Raw genomic sequence first — 19,390 nt, forward strand, 5'->3', positions numbered from 1 at the left:
GAAGTCTATGCATTCAACTCTGCTCTCAGATGCTGCATGATCTTGAGCAAGTCGTTTCACATCTATGCCTGTTTTCTCATCTAAAAAATGGGAATATAATCATCTTACCCACATAATTGTGGAAAGAGGAAGACAAAGAGTTTAATAGATGATGATCACTTGATATGTCAGAGACCAGTGGGGGGTGGGGGTGGGAATTACCCTAGCTTTTACTGGAAGAATTGAATGATGATAATTACTTGGGTGAGGGAAGGGCTTGGAAACCAAATAGGGGTGGTGAGGGAAACCAGACATTTAGCAACAGCATAAAGCTGCAACCACTTCTTGGGCTAGAGTAAAAATGGGAGGAGGTAATGTTTCCAGAGCCTTCTCCTGAGAGCTAGAGCAGAGGGGGTTTGCTCAGACCTGAAAGTGAGGGTCTATCTGGCAGGAGCTAGAGTCAGGGAAGAGACACCTAGAAGTTGGAGGGCAAGAGATCCAGGGAATATAGTTCTCTGTGATACCAAACAGAGCAGGGGGAAAGCAGAAAATCAGTCTTGGAGCTACTGCCATACTCAAAAAATATTTATCGTTGTTGCCCTGAGAGTAATTATTTGTATGTCCCTCTCCCCTCTACTACTGGACTATGTCTTCAGGTCTAGACCCTCACCTTCACATGTGCCTACATGTAAAGTAAACACCATATACATGCAAAGTGGTATTGCCTTACGTCCACTTAGCAATAAAAACAAATGGGAAAGTTATCTACAGTAAGACTTGTGCATCTTGACTAGGTGATACAAAGTAAAATCTGCATTTGCGGTATAGCTTAGCTGCTGTCTGCAGCCCCATGTCATCCCTGCACTGTGAGTGTTCAAAATATGCAGACTATACAACAGAGACAAAACTAGACACTTGGTTCTTAAGGATGATTCTCAAGGTTTGGGGATGAATGCAGAGGAGGCGAGAAGAATTGAGGGATGATGGACATTCTAGTTTTCCTATAGCAAGAACATGCCTTGAAAGGACATCACCTAGAGGTATTTCCTCATTTAAGATGGTGAAATTGGCCGAGCGCAGTGGCTCATGCCTGTAATCCCAGTACTTTGGGAGGCTGAGGTGGAGCGGATCACGAGGTCAGGAGATCGAGACCATCCCGGCTAGGTGAAACCCCGTCTCTGCTAAAAATACAATTAGCGGGGCATGGTGGCGGGCGCATGTAGTCCCAGCTACTCAGGAGGCTGAGGCAGGAGAATGGTGTGAACCCAGGAGGCGGAGCTTGCAGTGAGCCAAGATCACACCACTGCACTCCAGCCTGGGTGACAGAGCAAGACTCTGTCTCAGAAAAAAAAAAAAAAATGGTGAAATATATTAACAGCTCAGTATTACTTACATGTGAACACTCAATGTCCTTCGCAACTTTACAAAAATGAGATACTGTGATAACGATCAAAGCGGGTGGGTGGGAGAAACAGAAATAGCAGCAATATTTATAAGCCAAAAGACAGCTGTTTTAGAAAGATTTCTTAGGTGGTAAGTGAAATTTCAACCCAAAACTTAAGTTTCAAAACAACCTTTATTCTGTTTGAAGATCTAATACAATGCATTAAAGCAACTTAAAACAGGACATAGCTCCACTGAATCTATAACTTGAACGAAATGTCAAGGAGGCACACTACCCCCACCCCCCACCCCAGTTGCCTTGTGAAGGCAAAATTACAACTGACCGTGACATCCTCCCTCTCGTCAAAAGACCAACTTTATTTTAACAATGTCATATAAACAGATTTGTAAAAACATTGAACTGATTGTAGCTTTAAAAAATACACAGGTATAAATGAGTTTTTTTTTGTTTTGCTTTTTTTTTTAAATATATATATATATATTTATATATATATATATATATTAGCAGCATCCTGGGCAGTTAATGCTATCTCATGGTGACAAGTTTCATGTTAAGTTGGATAGTCTTTCCAATTGACTCAATTCTATTTCTTCCCCACCAGTATTTTCTAGAACTAGTTTTTTAAAAAATAAGAATTTGGCATTTTGGAACTTTGTCCCATGTGAGACATTGTGCTTTAAACTGCCCCTTTCTAAAAATGACCCTAAACTCAAACAGATCTCAGGGTCTGCGATTCAACTAACTTGGATACCATGCATAGCAAAAGCACAGTTGTTAAAACCAGCAGAATTTTTCTTCCAAAGGAACATCAGTAGGACTTCCCAAACATGTTACTAGTTCATAACCAGCTACATGACAAAGCAATTGGTTCCCCACAGTGACAGCTCACATAAACACATTTTGACTCGACACACTGAAAACAAGGATTTCCAAGCTAAGCAAGTCATCTGACCAGCTCCCTAAAAGGAGTAACTTTTAAAAACACAAAAAAAGCCAAAGAAATATGAACTTCTCACTTCACTTGCAAACAATTTTCACCTTTGTAAGACAAAACAAAGCAACCTCAATGGGAAAAATCCCATACACATATATAAGAATTGTACTAGACGTTTGCTTGTTATGTACTTGAACTCAACTACTGTGGATCTGTTTTGGCTGAAAGGTGTACCGGAAACACAGTCCATGCACATATACATATATACATATATCAAAAGGCCGTGAAGTTATCAGATGTTGCAAACACATGCTTTTTGCTTTTTCATGTGGTTATGATCTCGTGTGTGTAACGTGAGGTCCCAGTGCTCCCACTTCTATGCCCTATCACAGCCTCACTGCAGCTTAGCTTCTGGCTTTATCTTTAGGATGCTACACTGGGTGGGAAAAACTGATGCATGGATAAAATCACATATCAGGAGTGCCTCTGCTGTATCTAGTCATACTCAGCCGTTCAGACTATTGTTAGGAGGACTGTCTGATGAAACTCAAAGTGCCCGACTAGCAAAATATCTAAAAAGACAAATGCAGTGAGCAAGCTACACCGCAATCCAAAAGGCATCGGGCAGAATAGGTCTGGTGTAACTCAGTCATATGGAATGATGAATCCTACTTTGCTGTTCAGTGAAAAGATCTACTGCACTTATGTTTGTGAGATGCAAAAATAAGGCAACTGCCTAAATACCATGTCATCTTGCAAAGACTGTTGAAGCCAAAATTCACAAAACTGTAGCTTTTAATAAAAATATTCAATCTCAGATCTTATATTTTAGAAATAAAAATTTGTACATCATAGCATACATGTGCTACCAAAGAAAACCCACAAACCTAGTTTAAAAACTATTAACCAATTAACTGTTAGACTTGTGTGTGATCTAGAAGGATATCACAATAACTTTAAAGCAGAGACACAGACTAAACCAGGGAAATCATCAGTTGTCTGGCAATGAGAGGGAGATGGTCAGATCAGTGAAGTCAAGTTTGAGGGCTAACAGTCTTGCTGTAAGACTGACTTTTGCTTAAGTATGAGTAGCTTTATGTAAAGAGGAAAAATACATTCTACAGATGATTCACTCAGCTGCAAGACTGATTCTTTCAAAAGGAACAACATTAAAAAACAAAGGAACAGAAAACCCTCACCCTAGTACTTAAACAGAAATAGAGCTGTGGGTAAATCTAATATGGAGAAAGGGAAATTTGAAATTGCAAGATGTCATTTAAGTCTATTAGGGTAGTGACCATATTATGGTTGCTAATTAGTCTTTATTCCTCCTAACACATGTACAGTTCCTACTGAACATACCAGCTTTTGCAGATCTAAATCAGGGAGAGAGATCTCTCACTCCTGCCCTAAATGGGAAACATTATGCTAACTATGCTTCCTTTTCCCCCGTAGTGAAGCACATACAATGATTAGGATGAATGAGAAGGACTGCCACTTGGATTCCTGCAATGGCCATGACCTTAGCGAGCTCCACAATCCAGAGCAGAGACAGTACGATTGTGTCCATTTGCTTTATGTTCTAAACCAAATGGAAAGCTAGGAGTAATCAACATCCCACCAAAAGTATTTTTTCAGATCATGCTTTTTTTTTTCCTAAAATGAGTGAGTATTTGCTGGTCGTGATGGATAGTCCAATGTGACAGAGATCATCCCTTTAAACCAGTGTTCTAAACAAAGGTGAGCACTGTTCTAGGAACCCAAAAACAAACTTGGCACTTCCTTCCTAAGAATTGAAATACCTGACCAGTCACACTGTGTTAGTTACAGTAGGTTTGTAATTGTCATTAATTGATAACTAGCAAATCAAAGTGAGAAAAGACTGAAGTAGAAGCAACTTCACTTTGCAGTTATTCACTTCTCTGTAAATCATGAGAAAGACAAAGTGCATATAACCTTGCCTCCCCCTCCCACCACCCGACCTGATACATCCCTTCACTACATTCCCCCCTCCCTAGATTCAAGAAGTTCACAATTCTTTATGAAATAAACATTGCCAGGTACCGTATTTTAAGAGTCTTAAAACAACATTGTTGGACTCAGCAATACTTTGTCATATTCATATATCTTTTTCTTTTTTTTATTGAATAAAGCAGCTTTGAAGCTTATCAGGCACTGCCCAACAAAACAGTCCAAAAAAAATCTGTTACGAACTTTTTATCCTTGGGCTAACAGCCAAGTACTCTGTACAAGAAAAACTGTAAAATATTTCATAGTTTTAATTCTGAAGCCATTTTTTTTACTGGCATCCTGTACATTTCTTTTAAAAAAGGATAACAAAAATGAATATTAACAAAAATCCGGGACAACAATATTTTCAAGCAACAAAAACTGGGGTGGGGAAGCTTATTCTGAAGGTACATTTAAAACTGAAATAACAACTTAATGAAAATTAAGAATTGCATAGCGCTGTGAATTTAGCCTTCAGCAAAACAAAACAGAAGCTATTTGGTATTGATACAAATCCATCTATTTGATAGTTAGTCATCCAATATTATGTACATATTTTATATACTGAAAGTCATTTTAAGTCCTGTTTTCCAAACTCCATTTTTCTGTTGCTGGGTTTTTGTTTTTTTGACAAGTTTAAACACTTTCTGGCACTTTCTATGACAGAATTTCTTCTGAACATATATGAACTGACATTCTCCCAAAGCGTCCCTTGTGAGTGGAAGTGCCTTTCTGCTACATATCGTTCATTTGTTAGAAAATGAAATAATCCACAGTGCGATGTGTCTGGGTCCACCGTGCACAGCAACATCCAGGCTAAACCAGGCTGGACCGAACCTTCTCAGGCCAGGGTTCTTCTGCCTCTCTCTCCTCCGCTCTCCACAGTCCCAACTTTCAGCTGGTAAAGCTTCAGAAAGCATTAACAAGCACCATGGTTAAAGGCCTCTTTGTCCCTGCACGCAGAGATTTTTGCATTTCTTTTTCTCTTTGTGTTGTATGTGGTTGTGGCTTTAAATTAAACCAAAGAAAAAAAGAAAAAGAAAGAAAGGATAAGCACTCCAGCTTAGAAACGTGTGGTCATCATACAGCCCTAGGCTGCATATCTTCCCCTACTTCTTTTTTTGTGAAAGAAAGCTCTAGTCCCATCAGAAGACAGATGGCTTCGTTTCTGCAGCTCAATTCACAGATCAGACTGGAGAGGAGCCCTTTGCTTTCCAGAGGCCTCAGGGTGGCTGAACTTCAGGAGAAGGATCAGAGAGTAAGCGCTTCATCGCCTCTGCTGTGCATATACTGGGTAGGCTAGTGTGACATTGAGGGAGTCGTTGTGCTGCACGAGGGAGGTGTGTTGGTAATGTAGCACCAGTTCTTTCAGAGAGCTGTACAAGTTATAGGGCTCGGCAAAGCCATAGCCAGTCGCTGTTTTGTTTATGACACAATGCTTTACTTCGCCGTCCACCCTAGAGAGGAGAGAAGAAAAACTGTCTTTTGAGCTTGCCCAAGCCAAGTCACAACTCTACAGAGCATGTTTAATAAAAAGCATCATTGTGCAGTCTCAACTTGGGGAAAGGGTCCTAGGTTACAGTAGACTCTTGGCCCTGTCACATGGTAGACACTTGGCTGAGTGCCTTGGGTAGGTAACCCAGCTTCACTGACCTACTTTATTTTCATCTTTAAAATGGTTTAAAGGGAAGACAATAGTAAAATGTATGTAATACAGTTACTTTGAGGAATGAAAGGAGATCATGCATGCAATATGCTTGATAAAATGCCTGACATGCGGTAAGCATGCAACAAATGGTAGCTTCCAACCATGATGAGGACAACTATCAGTAGTGCTCCATGACTAGCGGTGTTACTATTACTCCCAGGACGATTATTCATAGGATTCCTTCTTTCTGGCTGTCCTTGAGGTGTCTGCACAACTCTCCATCTCTGCATGTGCCCTTAGACAAGGTAAGGACAAAAGGACCCTTCTTTGCTGTAGGAATATTTCCCTCATTAAATGAAAGGTGATCATGGAGTATAACAAACTTTTAGAACCATTCCCTACTAGAGGACATGAATTTCTCTGAAATGGTGATGTCAGTGATCCCATGTGGGTATACCTGTCTCAAGGATAATGATCAGAATCCTTTCTCTTTTTTGACCTGTTCCTGATGAGTGTTTTTCCTATGGGTGATGTTCTCACATAAATTACCTCAGATTCTAACTATAGTAGCCTTGAGAGGCAAAAAGGGCAGGCATTGCTGCTTCCATTTTAAAGACGAGAAAAAAAGGTTTAGCGACGTCTCGTGATTAACTAGCACTGAATGGGAATCCAAACCCTAGTCTTCCAGCTAAACAGTAGGTATCTATTAGACTGTATTAACATATATGTATGTTTCTATTAGATTGTATTAACATATGCTTCTGGCTAGACTTTAAAATGGTATTACGTCTGCTTTGGTTTCTCTTCTACATTACTGCACTATAAGCTTATTCAAGACTATTTCAAAACTCAGTGAATGAATGAATGAAACATCTCTTCATGAGATGTTGTAAATAGTTTGCTGGAGATACATACACTACAGAGCAGGCGTAGCAGCCCTGTTTACTGCTCTCCCGGACAAGAAAAGTGCCATCTCGCTTCCCTCGCAACAGGTTTTCAGCTTTGTTTCGGTTGCTGCTTCCAACATTCCACGTCTTCTCATCATGATGGGGTAAATCTTCATCATCTTCCACCAGCGAATATTGGCTAGGCAGGCAGGACAGAAAGTTTCTAAATGAAGAGTGCCGGAGCCATCAGCCTGCCTTGCTGTCTTCCCTAGGCATACCCCCCTCACTTCCCTCTTGGCCCCTACCAAGCCAGTCAGACTGGCCATCACATGCCTGCCTCTGCCTGACCTGAGTTTTCCTCTCCTGGTATTCAGCCTCCAGTGCAACCTCCCAGGACAAAGAGTTAGCAATCAATTGTACTATTTCTGTTTTCAGGCAACCACACTGAGGTACCTGGGCAGACTGGAAGGTATTAAAACAATCTTGTTTATCCAGTTTAGATCAGGAAATTGACTAGGAAGATTGCCAGTTTTTGAATAATTCAAACAAAGTATATACTTAAGCTTTAAAATATATTAAGCATAATTATTTTCTCTCTGGCTGTTCCAAAAATATTTTGGGATTTTTCAGATGTTCGGGGACATCATTATGGACACAGAGTTGTTTCACAGCATTATGAGTAAAAATAAATCCTAGTCCTCCTTAGCTAAGCTTTCTTTTTTTAAAATTCTGGATAATGGCACTGAGTTTATACATTTTCTCCTACAAGATGTTCCAAACTCAGTAAAATTCCTCACTTGTTCTAAAAACAAAGCAAGCATGCATTTTCCTAAAATGAGAAAAATCTTCTGCTGTCACCATCTTTAGTAACTACTTACTCTTCAGTGTTTTCATTGCCCAACCACTCGTTCAACTTCTTTTGCCGAACACCTTTTTGAGTCAACCACCTGAAAAACAGTTTTGAAAAAAGAACGCATTAACTCATCCTGAATTGTAGCAATCACCAGTTATTCATGTATAGGATTCCATTTCAAATACTTACATCAAGTATTGGTCTCTCGTCTTTCTCAGCTGGATAAGGTCTGGTTTAATGCTGTTCATACGTTTGTCAATTTCTCGATACTCAGCTGCCTGCTTCTTCAAGTCTTCTTCCAATCTTCTTCTACTGTCAATAATTTCACTGATTCGAGACTTCAACTTATCATAATTATGCATAATCCTGCAGGCAAAAGAAATGCATTTGTCATTATCTGGGTACATCATGAACAGTCCCCAAAGTTTATGAAAAGTTTCACTATGGTTTCCCAGCAGTTTTCCTCAGGTAAAGCGTGGCTTCTCTTCCTGTCATTTTTAAATCATTCAAAGCACAGAAAGCGAGATCACTTTTAAACGGTTTTAGAGGATTTTGGTTATCTCTAGCACAAGAACAAGGGAAACAACCTTTGTTCACCAACCTTTGTATTTCTTTCTCATTGCCCTCACGTTTAAACTTTTCTATGTATTCTTTGCTGTAGCGCTCCTGGGTCTGGCACTGTTCTTCAAATATTTTTATGGTTTCATTAAATGCTTCAATAGCTGTCCTTTTCATTTGGATTTCCTGCAACATAATTTTAAAAAGATAATGTCATACCTTTCATAGAACAATTTCTTACTGCAAGACACTACCAGGACATTTGATCTGTACTATTAGCAGAGTGGGACTCGAATTCATAAAATCCATTAAAATAGTATCCCAGAAACAAATATTTCCTCTGGAGAATTTTCTCAATCTATGAAAAATGATTGCTTGGCAATTTCCCATAGTTTTTATCTTCCTAAAAGCTATTGTAGTTTCTATACCATCTCTGTTGTTTTCTCTTCCCTCTGGCATTCCCAGATACATGAGTGACCAGTGAAGAGTAAGGGTCTAGAAAAACACAGCAGTAAATGTAGCCCTTCCTTTTGGTTGCAGGATATATATTAATGCCTAAATCTCCGTTTCAGGGATTAGACACGTCTGTGAAACTTCCAGTTATTACTAACTTCCAATCTAAACAGGATCCTTCTATCAGGAATTAAATCAACTTGAAACTCAGTGACTGCTTCAGGTATCACGTGAACTTAATTTATTATTCTGATACTTAAAATTTTTGGTTTAAAGGTTTAGAGATATGCTAGAATAATCAACAATGATTCACAAATAAATGATCTCACCCCCACTTCATTCATAAAAACCCTTTAAATTCTTTTTTCCATGTTAGTCTTCAAAAACTAAGAGTTCTAAACTTTTAATCTGATTTTCATAGAAAACTCACCTGGGATGTACGGGTATATTCTTCATATAATCTATCATATTCTCTACTTTTTTCTTGAAACTGAGTGTTATATTCATGTAATTTTTTCCCTACAGCTTCAATATTATCTTCTTTGACAACTTGATCCTAGAAAGATTAATATAAATTCAATGGATGAGGTATTTAATCAAATAACAACTGTTTAACAAAATAGCTGACATGGAAACATCTTTAAAATTGCAATTATGTAATTACAAATGTAAAGTTTTTTAGACTTGATTACATGTAATTCATCTGTTTCAAATGTTTTCTAAGTATTAGAAGTATCTTGTCTAAACATCGTAACTGGATAATTCATTCAGTTTTTATTACCTGTTGGTATTTGGATACTGGATAAAGTAATTTCACATCCAGCTTGGGATTATACTGAGCTAGAGATTCATTCCGGTAGTGGTTTATTAATTCAACCACAGAATTGAAGGTTAATGGGTCAGAGAAGCCATATTTCCCATCTCGATGAAATATTTTGATTAATTTGTTATTTCCCCCTTTCCTGTAAAAACAATACAAAAATAAAGGTATTAACATTTTCAAATAAAGAAATATGTTTTAATATCAGCCCAAAACCCTAATTTCAGCTATATTCCTCAGCTTACCTTAGTGTAAGAGTATAATCACCATGCATTTTAGTAGACGCATCTCGTACCAAAAAGGTCCCATCTGCTGTATCTCGAAGTTTTTCATTCACTTCTTCCCTGAAATGAAAACACAAAACCATGCTCATCTTAAGGTTCAGTGACCACAGATTTATATTTTTTCAAATAGACTATTTTTTAGAGCAGTTTTAGGTTCACAGCAAAATCAAGTGAAAAGTACAGTGAGTGCCCATATTCCTCCTGCCCACATAGATTTAAATGAATTGCATTTTCAGAGCTTACTAATAAAAGCTTACTAATAATTTGTTTAAATAGAAATGTCAGCAATTGCAGTCTCATCACAAACAGGTGCATATCACTTTCACTACTGGTGTATCTGTGGTACTAAGTTTTTATTGTTTCAAGTAAACATTACAATCTCTCTGACAAATGAGCACAGAAACTCATGATCTCAAAAAGGTTTCTCCAACCTTACTCCCCCTTCCCAAAGCTAACATAAAATGGCATTGTTTTCTTACTGTGTTTAAGACAAGAATTCTTAGAGTTGTGCTTAACAGATAGAGTGCCTTCACACTCTTGTCAATAATGAAACTTCCCAGGTATTTAATTTCCTGTGGCATCCAGCACCCACAGTTCTCCAGCGCTCAGTGACTTTTTCTGGTCGTCTTTGGAAGAGAACCAACTATGCTTCATGCTTATGTTGGATGATATCCTAAAAATGGAACTTAGCAAGCTGGTGCTTTTCTTTCTCTTAATCTAAAACTCTCTGTATCTAGTGAAAACGAAGTTTCTGTAGCCTTACCTCGAGATATCTCCCCAGTACCATTCAGCATCTTGTAAGGACATATTGTTATTCATACCGTTGTTGGCTACAGTAGTGGGTTTTGGTGGTTTAGGAGGCAGTGCTGCAGATGAAAAAGAAAAAGTTGTTCGCAATCCCAACTACATTAGCACTAAATTTCTTTAGATAAGTACTTTGACTTTTAAAAAATCAAAAAATTAGAGTAACTGAAATATACAGCATTAGTTCACAATTCCATGCAATATGGAAGATAATTTTCTTAAAAAAAAACAATTTCAGAGCATGGCTCAAAAAGAAATGAAACTGAAAAGGAGAAAAGAGAGAGAGCCTTAGAAACTGACAAATAAATTGGGCTGGCCATGTGAATAAATTTCAAAGTAAATCCAGAGTCATGACATTCTACACTTCTAGATTCTAGTTATATTAAAGTTTCATGCCTGGTCAAATCCATCTAAAGTAAGAAACTATGAACATATGAGTAGCAGAAATAACATGAGTTGGCTTTAATTTCCTCCTCTTATTTAATTATGAAAGACAAATTTGGTCTCTGTCCTCCACAAACGCTGTTGCAGTAATAAAAAGGCTCATCTACAGCAGTACGTTTTCCACAGCAGTATGTTTTAAGAGGAGGAATTGGGCTTCTCTAATCTTAGTATTTCAGGCACTGTTCTGCAAAAAGCCACTTTAAGAAACTCTCATCTGTGCCCTAAATCTCTTTAGTATTTATGTTAATATTCTGTTGGATAAATTGTGCTCTATATGCCAGGTATGATTAAAAACCATATCCCCCTTCCTCAATGTCAAATCAGTATTCATATATACCAATTGGTGACAAATAAAAGACTGCAATATTCCTGAATATCTGAAATGGGGGCAGGGGAGCTAACACTGGAACAAAACAACTTAGGAAACAAAATAAATCTAGGATTTTTAGGTAAATTCTGTCATAAGTTTTTAAAGCACTGTTACTATTTTAACTTATGCAAAAAATGATTTCAGTTATCTACCAAGAATATTTTACAGACTAACAATAATGGAACGTCAACTTCCTTTTTCATTATAATACCTTAATACAAGAGAGGACAAGCAAAGTCTCAACATCTAGAACTGAGTTGTAATCACTGCAACATTTTACATGCTTTCTAAAGTACTGTTATCACTGCAAAGTGCCACACTGTTCTCATCCACTGGCAACAGAGTAAAGCAGCACAAAGGATGCATCATTTTAATTACAGGGACAATATCCCACAACATAACTCACCCAGGGAAGGATCTCGATTAACAAAAGACACCAGTGAAAAACTGGAGTTCAATTCATATCCATTCAAGTAAGAATAAGCATTTACCACACACAGCCTGAGCTGCTTGCTTCCAGACAGTCAAACAATCTGTTTAATTTTTAAGCCATGAGCAAACTAATTTTTATCAATGAAACAAATTAATAAAAACAGAAATCTAAAAAGGATCTTTTTTACAGTAGCTTTCAACAAATTAAAAAGCCACGAAATTAACTAATTCTAATACCGCAGTATTACCTGGTGGGTCCATTTCTATATAAAACATCAAGTCTGTGCCACAATTTATATCTGTCTTGGCATATTCTAAATCCAGGTCTTCCATATTCCAAACAGTATTGTACATTTGTGCAAGAGTTTCCTTGGCTGAGCTCAGTTATAAGAAAAGAGTCCGGCTTTCTTTGTAATGGTGTCTTGGAATTCATTTTAAAACCTATAAGGGGCTGCACTGAAACCTATTACATCACACGCCCCAGCCAATCAAGTCAGAAAAATGTCACCAGACCACTCCTGCTTCATCAGTTCTCTTCTATACCAGCCTTAATATAATGCCAACCTCACTGAGAAGCTACATTTAATAGAATTGCAGTATATACACGCTCATCCTTTCAAAAAGGTGTTTAATTTGACTGTTCTCCTCCAGCAGCGAGTTTTCTAATTCCTTGTTTATTACTCCTTGCAGCATGGTACGCTCTGCTGTTGGCAGGTTGACAAAAGCTTATATGCTGCAGCTCCGAGCTTTTCTCCCCACTTAGTGCATCTGGGTTTATAGATAGCCCAGTCATTCCTTGGTTTAAAAATCTTACAAAGGCATTAAAAGGGTATACTGAAGCTATATTTTATAGTCCTTAGATATCTCTCATGTATAAGAGAAGCAGAACGGACTACTCCTGGTATTTAATTTCAGTCCTCCGTAATTCACTGAAAACCCAGAATTTAAACACTGTCACAAATGTACCATACTAGAAAGGACAGTTAAAAGAAAATGTACAGATAAAATGTCCTCCTCTACCAAACATTCCAAAGTTAAAACTAGACTTTATAGACGAACAATGAAAATTCTGAATAGGAATGCAGATGCCTATTAGCAGAAATATTAAACGTAATTGTCAACATTATTGAGAATTTTAATGTGACTGCCTAAAAAAACTGGGCAAAGAAAATGCTTCTTCCAAAAAGAAAGAGGCTATAGATCAGAATGCAGAGTAGAGGTATATTTATCTTTGCAAAATGTTTCACTGATGAACCCATCTTCACTACTAATACTGCTTGAACGGGAAGATGATGTAATCACTTTTTTTTTTTTCTTTTTCCCCTCTATCTCAAATGCTTCACTCCAGGACAATTATTCTTTCTTAGCACTACTTAATATAAATAAATCAATTTTAGTTCTTCAAAGTCATTCTGCATATAATCCTGTCACCCTTATAGGAGCCCACTGTACATTCTCATTGTGAACCAATCTCTTTACATTCACAATATTACGATGGCGGGGGGGGGGGCTCTTCCCCCACGTAAATGTGGCTCATTTAAAAAACTATAGTGGGCTCTGTGATCTATGTACACACGTATGTCACATATTTGTGTGACCATTTAAAAAACACAGAAACCCTTGAGACTTTCTGTAAAATTTGGGATCATAAAATATATGAAAAAGCAGACCAAAGGCAAGGCATTCTGTTCTCTGACGTCCCCCGTCTAGTTTAATTCATTTTCCCATTATTGGGAAAAGCAGGCTCACCTTGTTCCTTCCCACCCTCTCCCACTTTTCTATTTGCCTAAGTTTAGATAAACCTGAACTCAAATTCAAATAAAAATGGTAAAAGTGGCGTTGTGCCCTCAGATAAGATTCAGAGAAACATTCTTTTTTAGTTTAATTAAAATGTCGACCCTCCCCCAAAGCAAGGAGACAAGTTCTCCGAGCAGCTGTGGCCGGTGTAACAGCCCAGAGTGCCAGTCCGTGCATTTGGGAACCGTCGGTGCAAACCAGTCTGGCTGTTGGATCTGCTGTGGCAAACTAACCCAGGGAGAAGGCAGGGAGACAGGTGATTTTACATGGTCTCTCCAAGCCCTGGCCTGGCACCAACTTCCAGCCAAACACGTTGTAATTAGTACCTTCTTCCTGAACTTCCAACCTAAACCCTATCTTTCCCAGCCACTGTCCCCCTCGAGGACAGGGGGAGTGTCTCCCCTAATCTCCCATCTGTCCTCCCCAGGCAGCGCTTACAGGGGCGCACGCACACACACGTACTCCAAGACAAACTACAGAGAGGCACCGCTTAGATAAACCACAGGGAAGGAACAGAGAAGTGCACAAATTCAAGGCAACTTACTTTGCAGGTTATGCATTTCAACGGTTTCCCTTTGAAATGCCTGTATCCGACAATGAAAAAAAAAAAAAAATCCCCAAAGCTGTTCTTCCACCAAGTGGGCCAAGCCCCCGCACCTCCCCCCAGCCTGTTCCCGGCGGGCAGTGCTCGTGCCCGGCGCCGAGAGTGCGCGCAGGAGCGGGGGCGCCGCCAGGACCCTCCGGGCACGCACAGTGGAACAGCTCCGCTCGGCTCGGCTCGGCTCGTCCCTCCGCCCCACGCCCCGCCCGGCAGTACGTCCGGGCGTCCGGGCCACCGCCGCTCACCGCCGGCTCCTCATTGAGAAGCCAACTGGATTTCGCTACTGTACTGGGGAGGAAAGGAGCCCAGGCGCTCGCACGTCTCCCTTAGATAAAGATCGCAGCTTCATGATTAACTTGGGCAGGTTCAAATATTTGCTGAGCTAGGGATTTCGGGAGGGGGAGGGGAGCCCAAGTCAAAGTTGTCATCGGCTGACAAGTGGCCAATGCAAGACCAACTTGATCATTTTCGCCTAGGAAATGAGAAGGCCATTGTGAGAGGACCTAAAATAGTCTCACTGGCTGCTGAGCGCGCTGGCTGGCTTGCGAGGCTCAAGTAGCCGACAGTGAAGCGAGGCACTATGCACCGCCAAACACAGGAAGTGGCTGAGCTAGTTCAGCAAAAAATAGAATCAAAGCCTCACTTGTAAAGGCCTGAACCTCTTGGAACAACCCAGAACACAGTGCCTCGCTCGTGTCTACCTCTTGCACCTCCTCCCACACACCAGCACAGACAGCCCCGCAGGTGTAACAGGAAAGCCCTTGTGAGCAGCTCGGGCAGGGAGCAGATTACAAAAGTGTTCAATAGTAAGTAGTAGGAGGGCATCCTCGGACGAATATTAAACCCCACACCACATGCATACTATACTCCATGATCATGTGACGATTCAGAAAAAAAAAAAAAAAACACTGCGGCTATTTTTATGAGGTCGATTGCAACTCGCATTTAAATGGCCATATGACCTGCTAATTAAAAGGTGTCTCTGCATTAGGTTTATGTGCCAGCTAATGGGGTAAAGGATAGAAGAGCAGAGAAGGACATACCTTTCTAGTGGATGTTTGCCCTTTATTTGAGAAAGTGGGCAATAGACAAGACTTGGGATTATTGACTACTATTTAAATAATTAAAATTTGATCTAAGAAAATTTTCAGTTGCATCAGCATAGATAGCTTTAAGGTTATCCAGGGAAATCACCAAACTTTACACCAGAAAGTAATTTAGAGATCAATCAATTCCTTCATGCCATAGGGGGGGAAAACAAAATCTGACCCAGGGAGGTGAAGTGGTTTGCAGAAGATTATAGCCCTAAGACTAGAACCCCATCTTCTGATGGTTTCAAATGCCCTTTTCTACCCACTGTTCCTGCTCCTCACTTCTCTTTCTTTGCTAGAGAAAATAAAATAATGGACAAAACTGAAGTTAATCTTTTAAGCCACATGCAAAAAATTTCACACCCCCAACAAAACTTTCTGTTTTCTATTTTTAGCTTGCTTCAAAACATTTCATTCCCTTTGAAGACATAGGTTCTTTCAATAATACCCTCATACTCTGCAAGGGAAAGTGATCCAGTGGTCACATAAAGTCCACACAGGCCAACAGTAGGAACCAGCTTCAAGGTTACTTGAAATATCTGGCAAGTGCTGTTAAACTCACGATGAAAGTGATTTTACAAACTTTCCTTTCGTGCAACTGATAAAATATTGAAAAACTTTCCCAATGGAAATAACAGTCTATAAGTGAATCTGCCATCTGATCACAGGGACATATGGTTAGTTCAGAGAATACCCTTGCATCCTGAGCTGCATAATCTTGCCCTACTTTTAAAAATAGCCTTTCTAAAGCTAGAAACATTGGAAACATCAGTCTCCTAAGCATACCTGTCTGGATTCACATGATGTTTCATGTCAAAACCTTCTAAGATTAAAATGCTCTGTTAAGTCCAACAGTATATTTTCTGTTTCAGAAGAAAATGAGCCACTGGAAAGCAGTACTCTCTCAACGCATAGAAAGTAAGTCTTGAAATAGGTTGGAAAAACTTTGCCTTAAACAAGTTCTCACAATATGTACAATCATCTACCAGAGAAGTCCTATTATATTACGAAAGTGTGAGCTGAATCTTTTTCCCGTTGAATTTTAGTGTTTAAAAAGTGATCTGCAAGACACATGTTCTTTATTAGCTTAAAAAAGGGAGCCCTCTGCTGGTAGAAATGAATCGGTAACTCCTACTTTGGGAGAAAACCATCAACTTTCTGTATATTTTGTATGTCCAAATTTGACACAAACTAATGCACCTAGTTGTATTACTGTCACTTGATCTATATGACTCACTAACAAATAATCAGTAAAAAGTACACTTTTCACGAAAGCTGACAGTCTTTGAGGAAAACTTGTATTTTAATGTCAGCATTTCTCTGGGACCTCAAAGGCCTAGACACACTGGAAAACTAACTTTACCTTCTGGATACTTTAAAACAATATGGATCATTTTCCCTCTCCCCCAAGTTTCAGAAAACTCATTTCAGAGGCCATTATTTCACATCTCAGCAGATATAGTCAGGAAAATGTCTCTTGATCCTTAAACTGTTCAAAAGTTACAAACTGAATACTATATTTCATACGTGCAAATCACCATCAAGTGGCAAATGTTGCACAAGCAGCTTTCAACCTAGAATGCTTCTTTTTGTGGGACATCATGTATGAACAAAGACCATGAAAAAAAGAATAGACAACAAAAATTAACCAAAATCTTCCATCTAAGGGTAAAATGAATACCTCCCTTCATAACTTTAAGACAGTGTAGAACAGAGGGCCTTTTAGGGTAATTCAAATTATTTGCTCCATATCCACTGGTCTTAATTGATGTTGTGCTAAGGAAAACATCCATTTAAGTATCTAAATAAGCCCAGGTTTACATATGTATAAAATCTGACACATTCTACCAGATTTCTGAAAAGGCATCCCCCCTGCTTAGCAGAATAAAGAACTCCTCCTCTGCAATTCTCCCTCAGATCCTGTCCCTTGAGATAAAGAGAAGTCTGCACTGTGAAAACAAAAGTAAAACTGACTATATACCCCTCCTAAACACATACATACCAAAATACCTGTGTCTCTCTTTCAGGGCACAAATAAAACTATTGTTTGACAAAACCTTAGTGTGGCTTTCCTGTTTAGTTCTACACATCTAAAAACATGTAATTTTTCAAAGTTGCATTTCTCCCCTTTGAAGCAACCCTCTAATGTCAGACCACATTTTAAACCCAATAAAAATTAAATCAGAGAAAAGTAAAACTCTTTGAATGTCATTTCCCTCTACCTTAGTGCTTGCCTTTAGTCTGGGTTGAGAACCAAGCCCAGAGCATTTAAAACAAGATTTATGAATCAGGCTCTTTAGGATGAATGTTTTGCAATGTGCCAGTGGTTAAAAATTAACTTTGACAGGTGTAGAAGGGCAAGGGGGAGAAAGAGTCATTTATTTTCTACTCTGGGCTTGAGGGTGCAATATTAGACTTCAATTATACTACATTAATATTTCTGAATATATCCATGAAATCTGAAATATGTAAATACAGTTATAATGGGTTTCATTCAAAGGCACCCTGTGTTAAATAGACTTATTTTTACCTTGGTTTGCCTACAGAAATCTACTTTACCTACCTAAGTATTAATTGGGTAAAGAGAACACAATGATTCAAGAAAACTTGTCGTTTGGCTTTAAATATTTTTAAGACTTTTTAGTAACAAAATAGAACAGCAAATTATCAACAAAGTTCAGAGACCTTACTCTGTGCCCTACCTTTTCCAAATCTTAGCTTCCCTCCGTAAATGAGGAGAATCCTTATTTCACAGGATTGCTGGATGCATTGGATGTGTTGATGTGTGACTATTCTTTGAAAGTTGGAAGTTTATCAAAGAATAAATTTGGATAATTATTATGCTGTATCTAGTTATCTGCTAGGAAGAGCTCAAAAGGAGAAAAAGCCTTTATCCCTGCCCTTTAGAAATGTAATTATGTAGATTAATAGGAAAAACTATAGACAGTTAAATATAAGATGACAGAAAGCTTAAAGGCATAAACATACTGAATGGGTCGACTTAACTTGCATATAAAACAGGGGAAGGACCTACTTGAGTGGAGATAAAGTAGATGGCACTGCTTGGGGCAGCTACGTATAGTTGCATATTTTGTGCACTGTGCAAAGGCACCTAGGCAAGATGGAGGAGTGGTGATGAAATCTAGGCTGCTCCATTCACCAAGCCACATACAGAGAAGGGCTTCATACAAAGGCACCTTCCTCCCTCCAAGCAACATACCCACATCAGGGAGGCAACTTCCCAGAGTGTCTCTTTTTGCCCCTACAGGCTCCTAGAGGCCGTAGCTCTGCTGGCTGGGAACATGGTGTAAGGAAAAAGGCCTGACAGAATTCACACAATTAATGAGGAATAGGTGGACTGAAGGAATCAGACCTGCTGAATGAGGACAGCTCCCATAAGGCCTCAAAAGCTAGAGTTGATGCGATAGATAGTAGAGAAATGATCAGTTCATTAAATCTCATACCAACCCCAGGAGAGAGGCATTAACCCAGTTCCACAGTCTGGAAAACAATTTGGAAAAGCTGAGTTACTGGAAAGAGTTGAGATTCCAATCCAGATCTATTTGAGTCAGAAGCCCACTGTTTTTTCCACCGCATGGCTCATGGAGTGATTTGGAGCCTTATCCTGAAAAGTATTAACACTGCCCTGACATTGTTTACTATGTGTGACCCATGGGGGCTAATTTCACATATTTTTAGTTTATTACATGCCGGAAACTTCAGAGGAGTTTTTGATTGGACACTAAAAGCAGCCTCATTGCTCATGAAGATTCCAAAAACCCAGGCAGCAGGGCATGGCAGATAGAACGGGCTGGAGTGGAGGCGGCGGCTCCTGGGCAGACCCGGTTTGGGCCCCCACTGGCTGGGTAGCACACAGCAAATCTCTCTCTCTGTGGGTCTTGGTTTCCTCATGTCTAAATTGGTAAAGCTGGACAATGCTTTCAACTCTAAAATGATGCTTCTTTTGTGATACTATCACTTAAAATATGTACTGCTTTGGTAAAATACCAAGCCATTATT

The 19,390-nt window shown here is 39.2% G+C and overlaps 1 protein-coding gene across 4 annotated transcripts in view; it reads right to left on the reverse strand.

The window, feature by feature from the left end:
• Positions 1-1,536: 1,536 nt before the first annotated feature.
• LOC105475205 (phosphoinositide-3-kinase regulatory subunit 1) overlaps positions 1,537-19,390 on the reverse strand; it is an 86,307-nt gene continuing 68,453 nt past the window's right edge. For 2 of the 4 annotated variants that reach the window (XM_011730287.3, XM_011730289.3), the window contains 9 exons: positions 10,595-10,697; positions 9,793-9,891; positions 9,509-9,689; positions 9,158-9,283; positions 8,318-8,460; positions 7,906-8,082; positions 7,742-7,810; positions 6,892-7,062; positions 1,537-5,785 (listed from right to left, as the gene is read on the reverse strand). In XM_011730287.3, coding sequence (XP_011728589.2) covers positions 5,596-5,785; positions 6,892-7,062; positions 7,742-7,810; positions 7,906-8,082; positions 8,318-8,460; positions 9,158-9,283; positions 9,509-9,689; positions 9,793-9,891; positions 10,595-10,697 — 1,259 coding nt within the window. In that variant the 3' untranslated portion in view covers positions 1,537-5,595. Of the gene's footprint in view, positions 5,786-6,891; positions 7,063-7,741; positions 7,811-7,905; positions 8,083-8,317; positions 8,461-9,157; positions 9,284-9,508; positions 9,690-9,792; positions 9,892-10,594; positions 10,698-12,129; positions 12,992-14,222; positions 14,356-19,390 lie in introns of those variants that run through there. The other 2 variants (XM_011730291.3, XM_011730290.3) reach the window with 2 other exon arrangements.

The sequence above is a fragment of the Macaca nemestrina genome, chromosome 6 (genome assembly GCF_043159975.1).
Source record: "Macaca nemestrina isolate mMacNem1 chromosome 6, mMacNem.hap1, whole genome shotgun sequence".
NCBI classification, from domain to species: domain Eukaryota; kingdom Metazoa; phylum Chordata; class Mammalia; order Primates; family Cercopithecidae; genus Macaca; species Macaca nemestrina.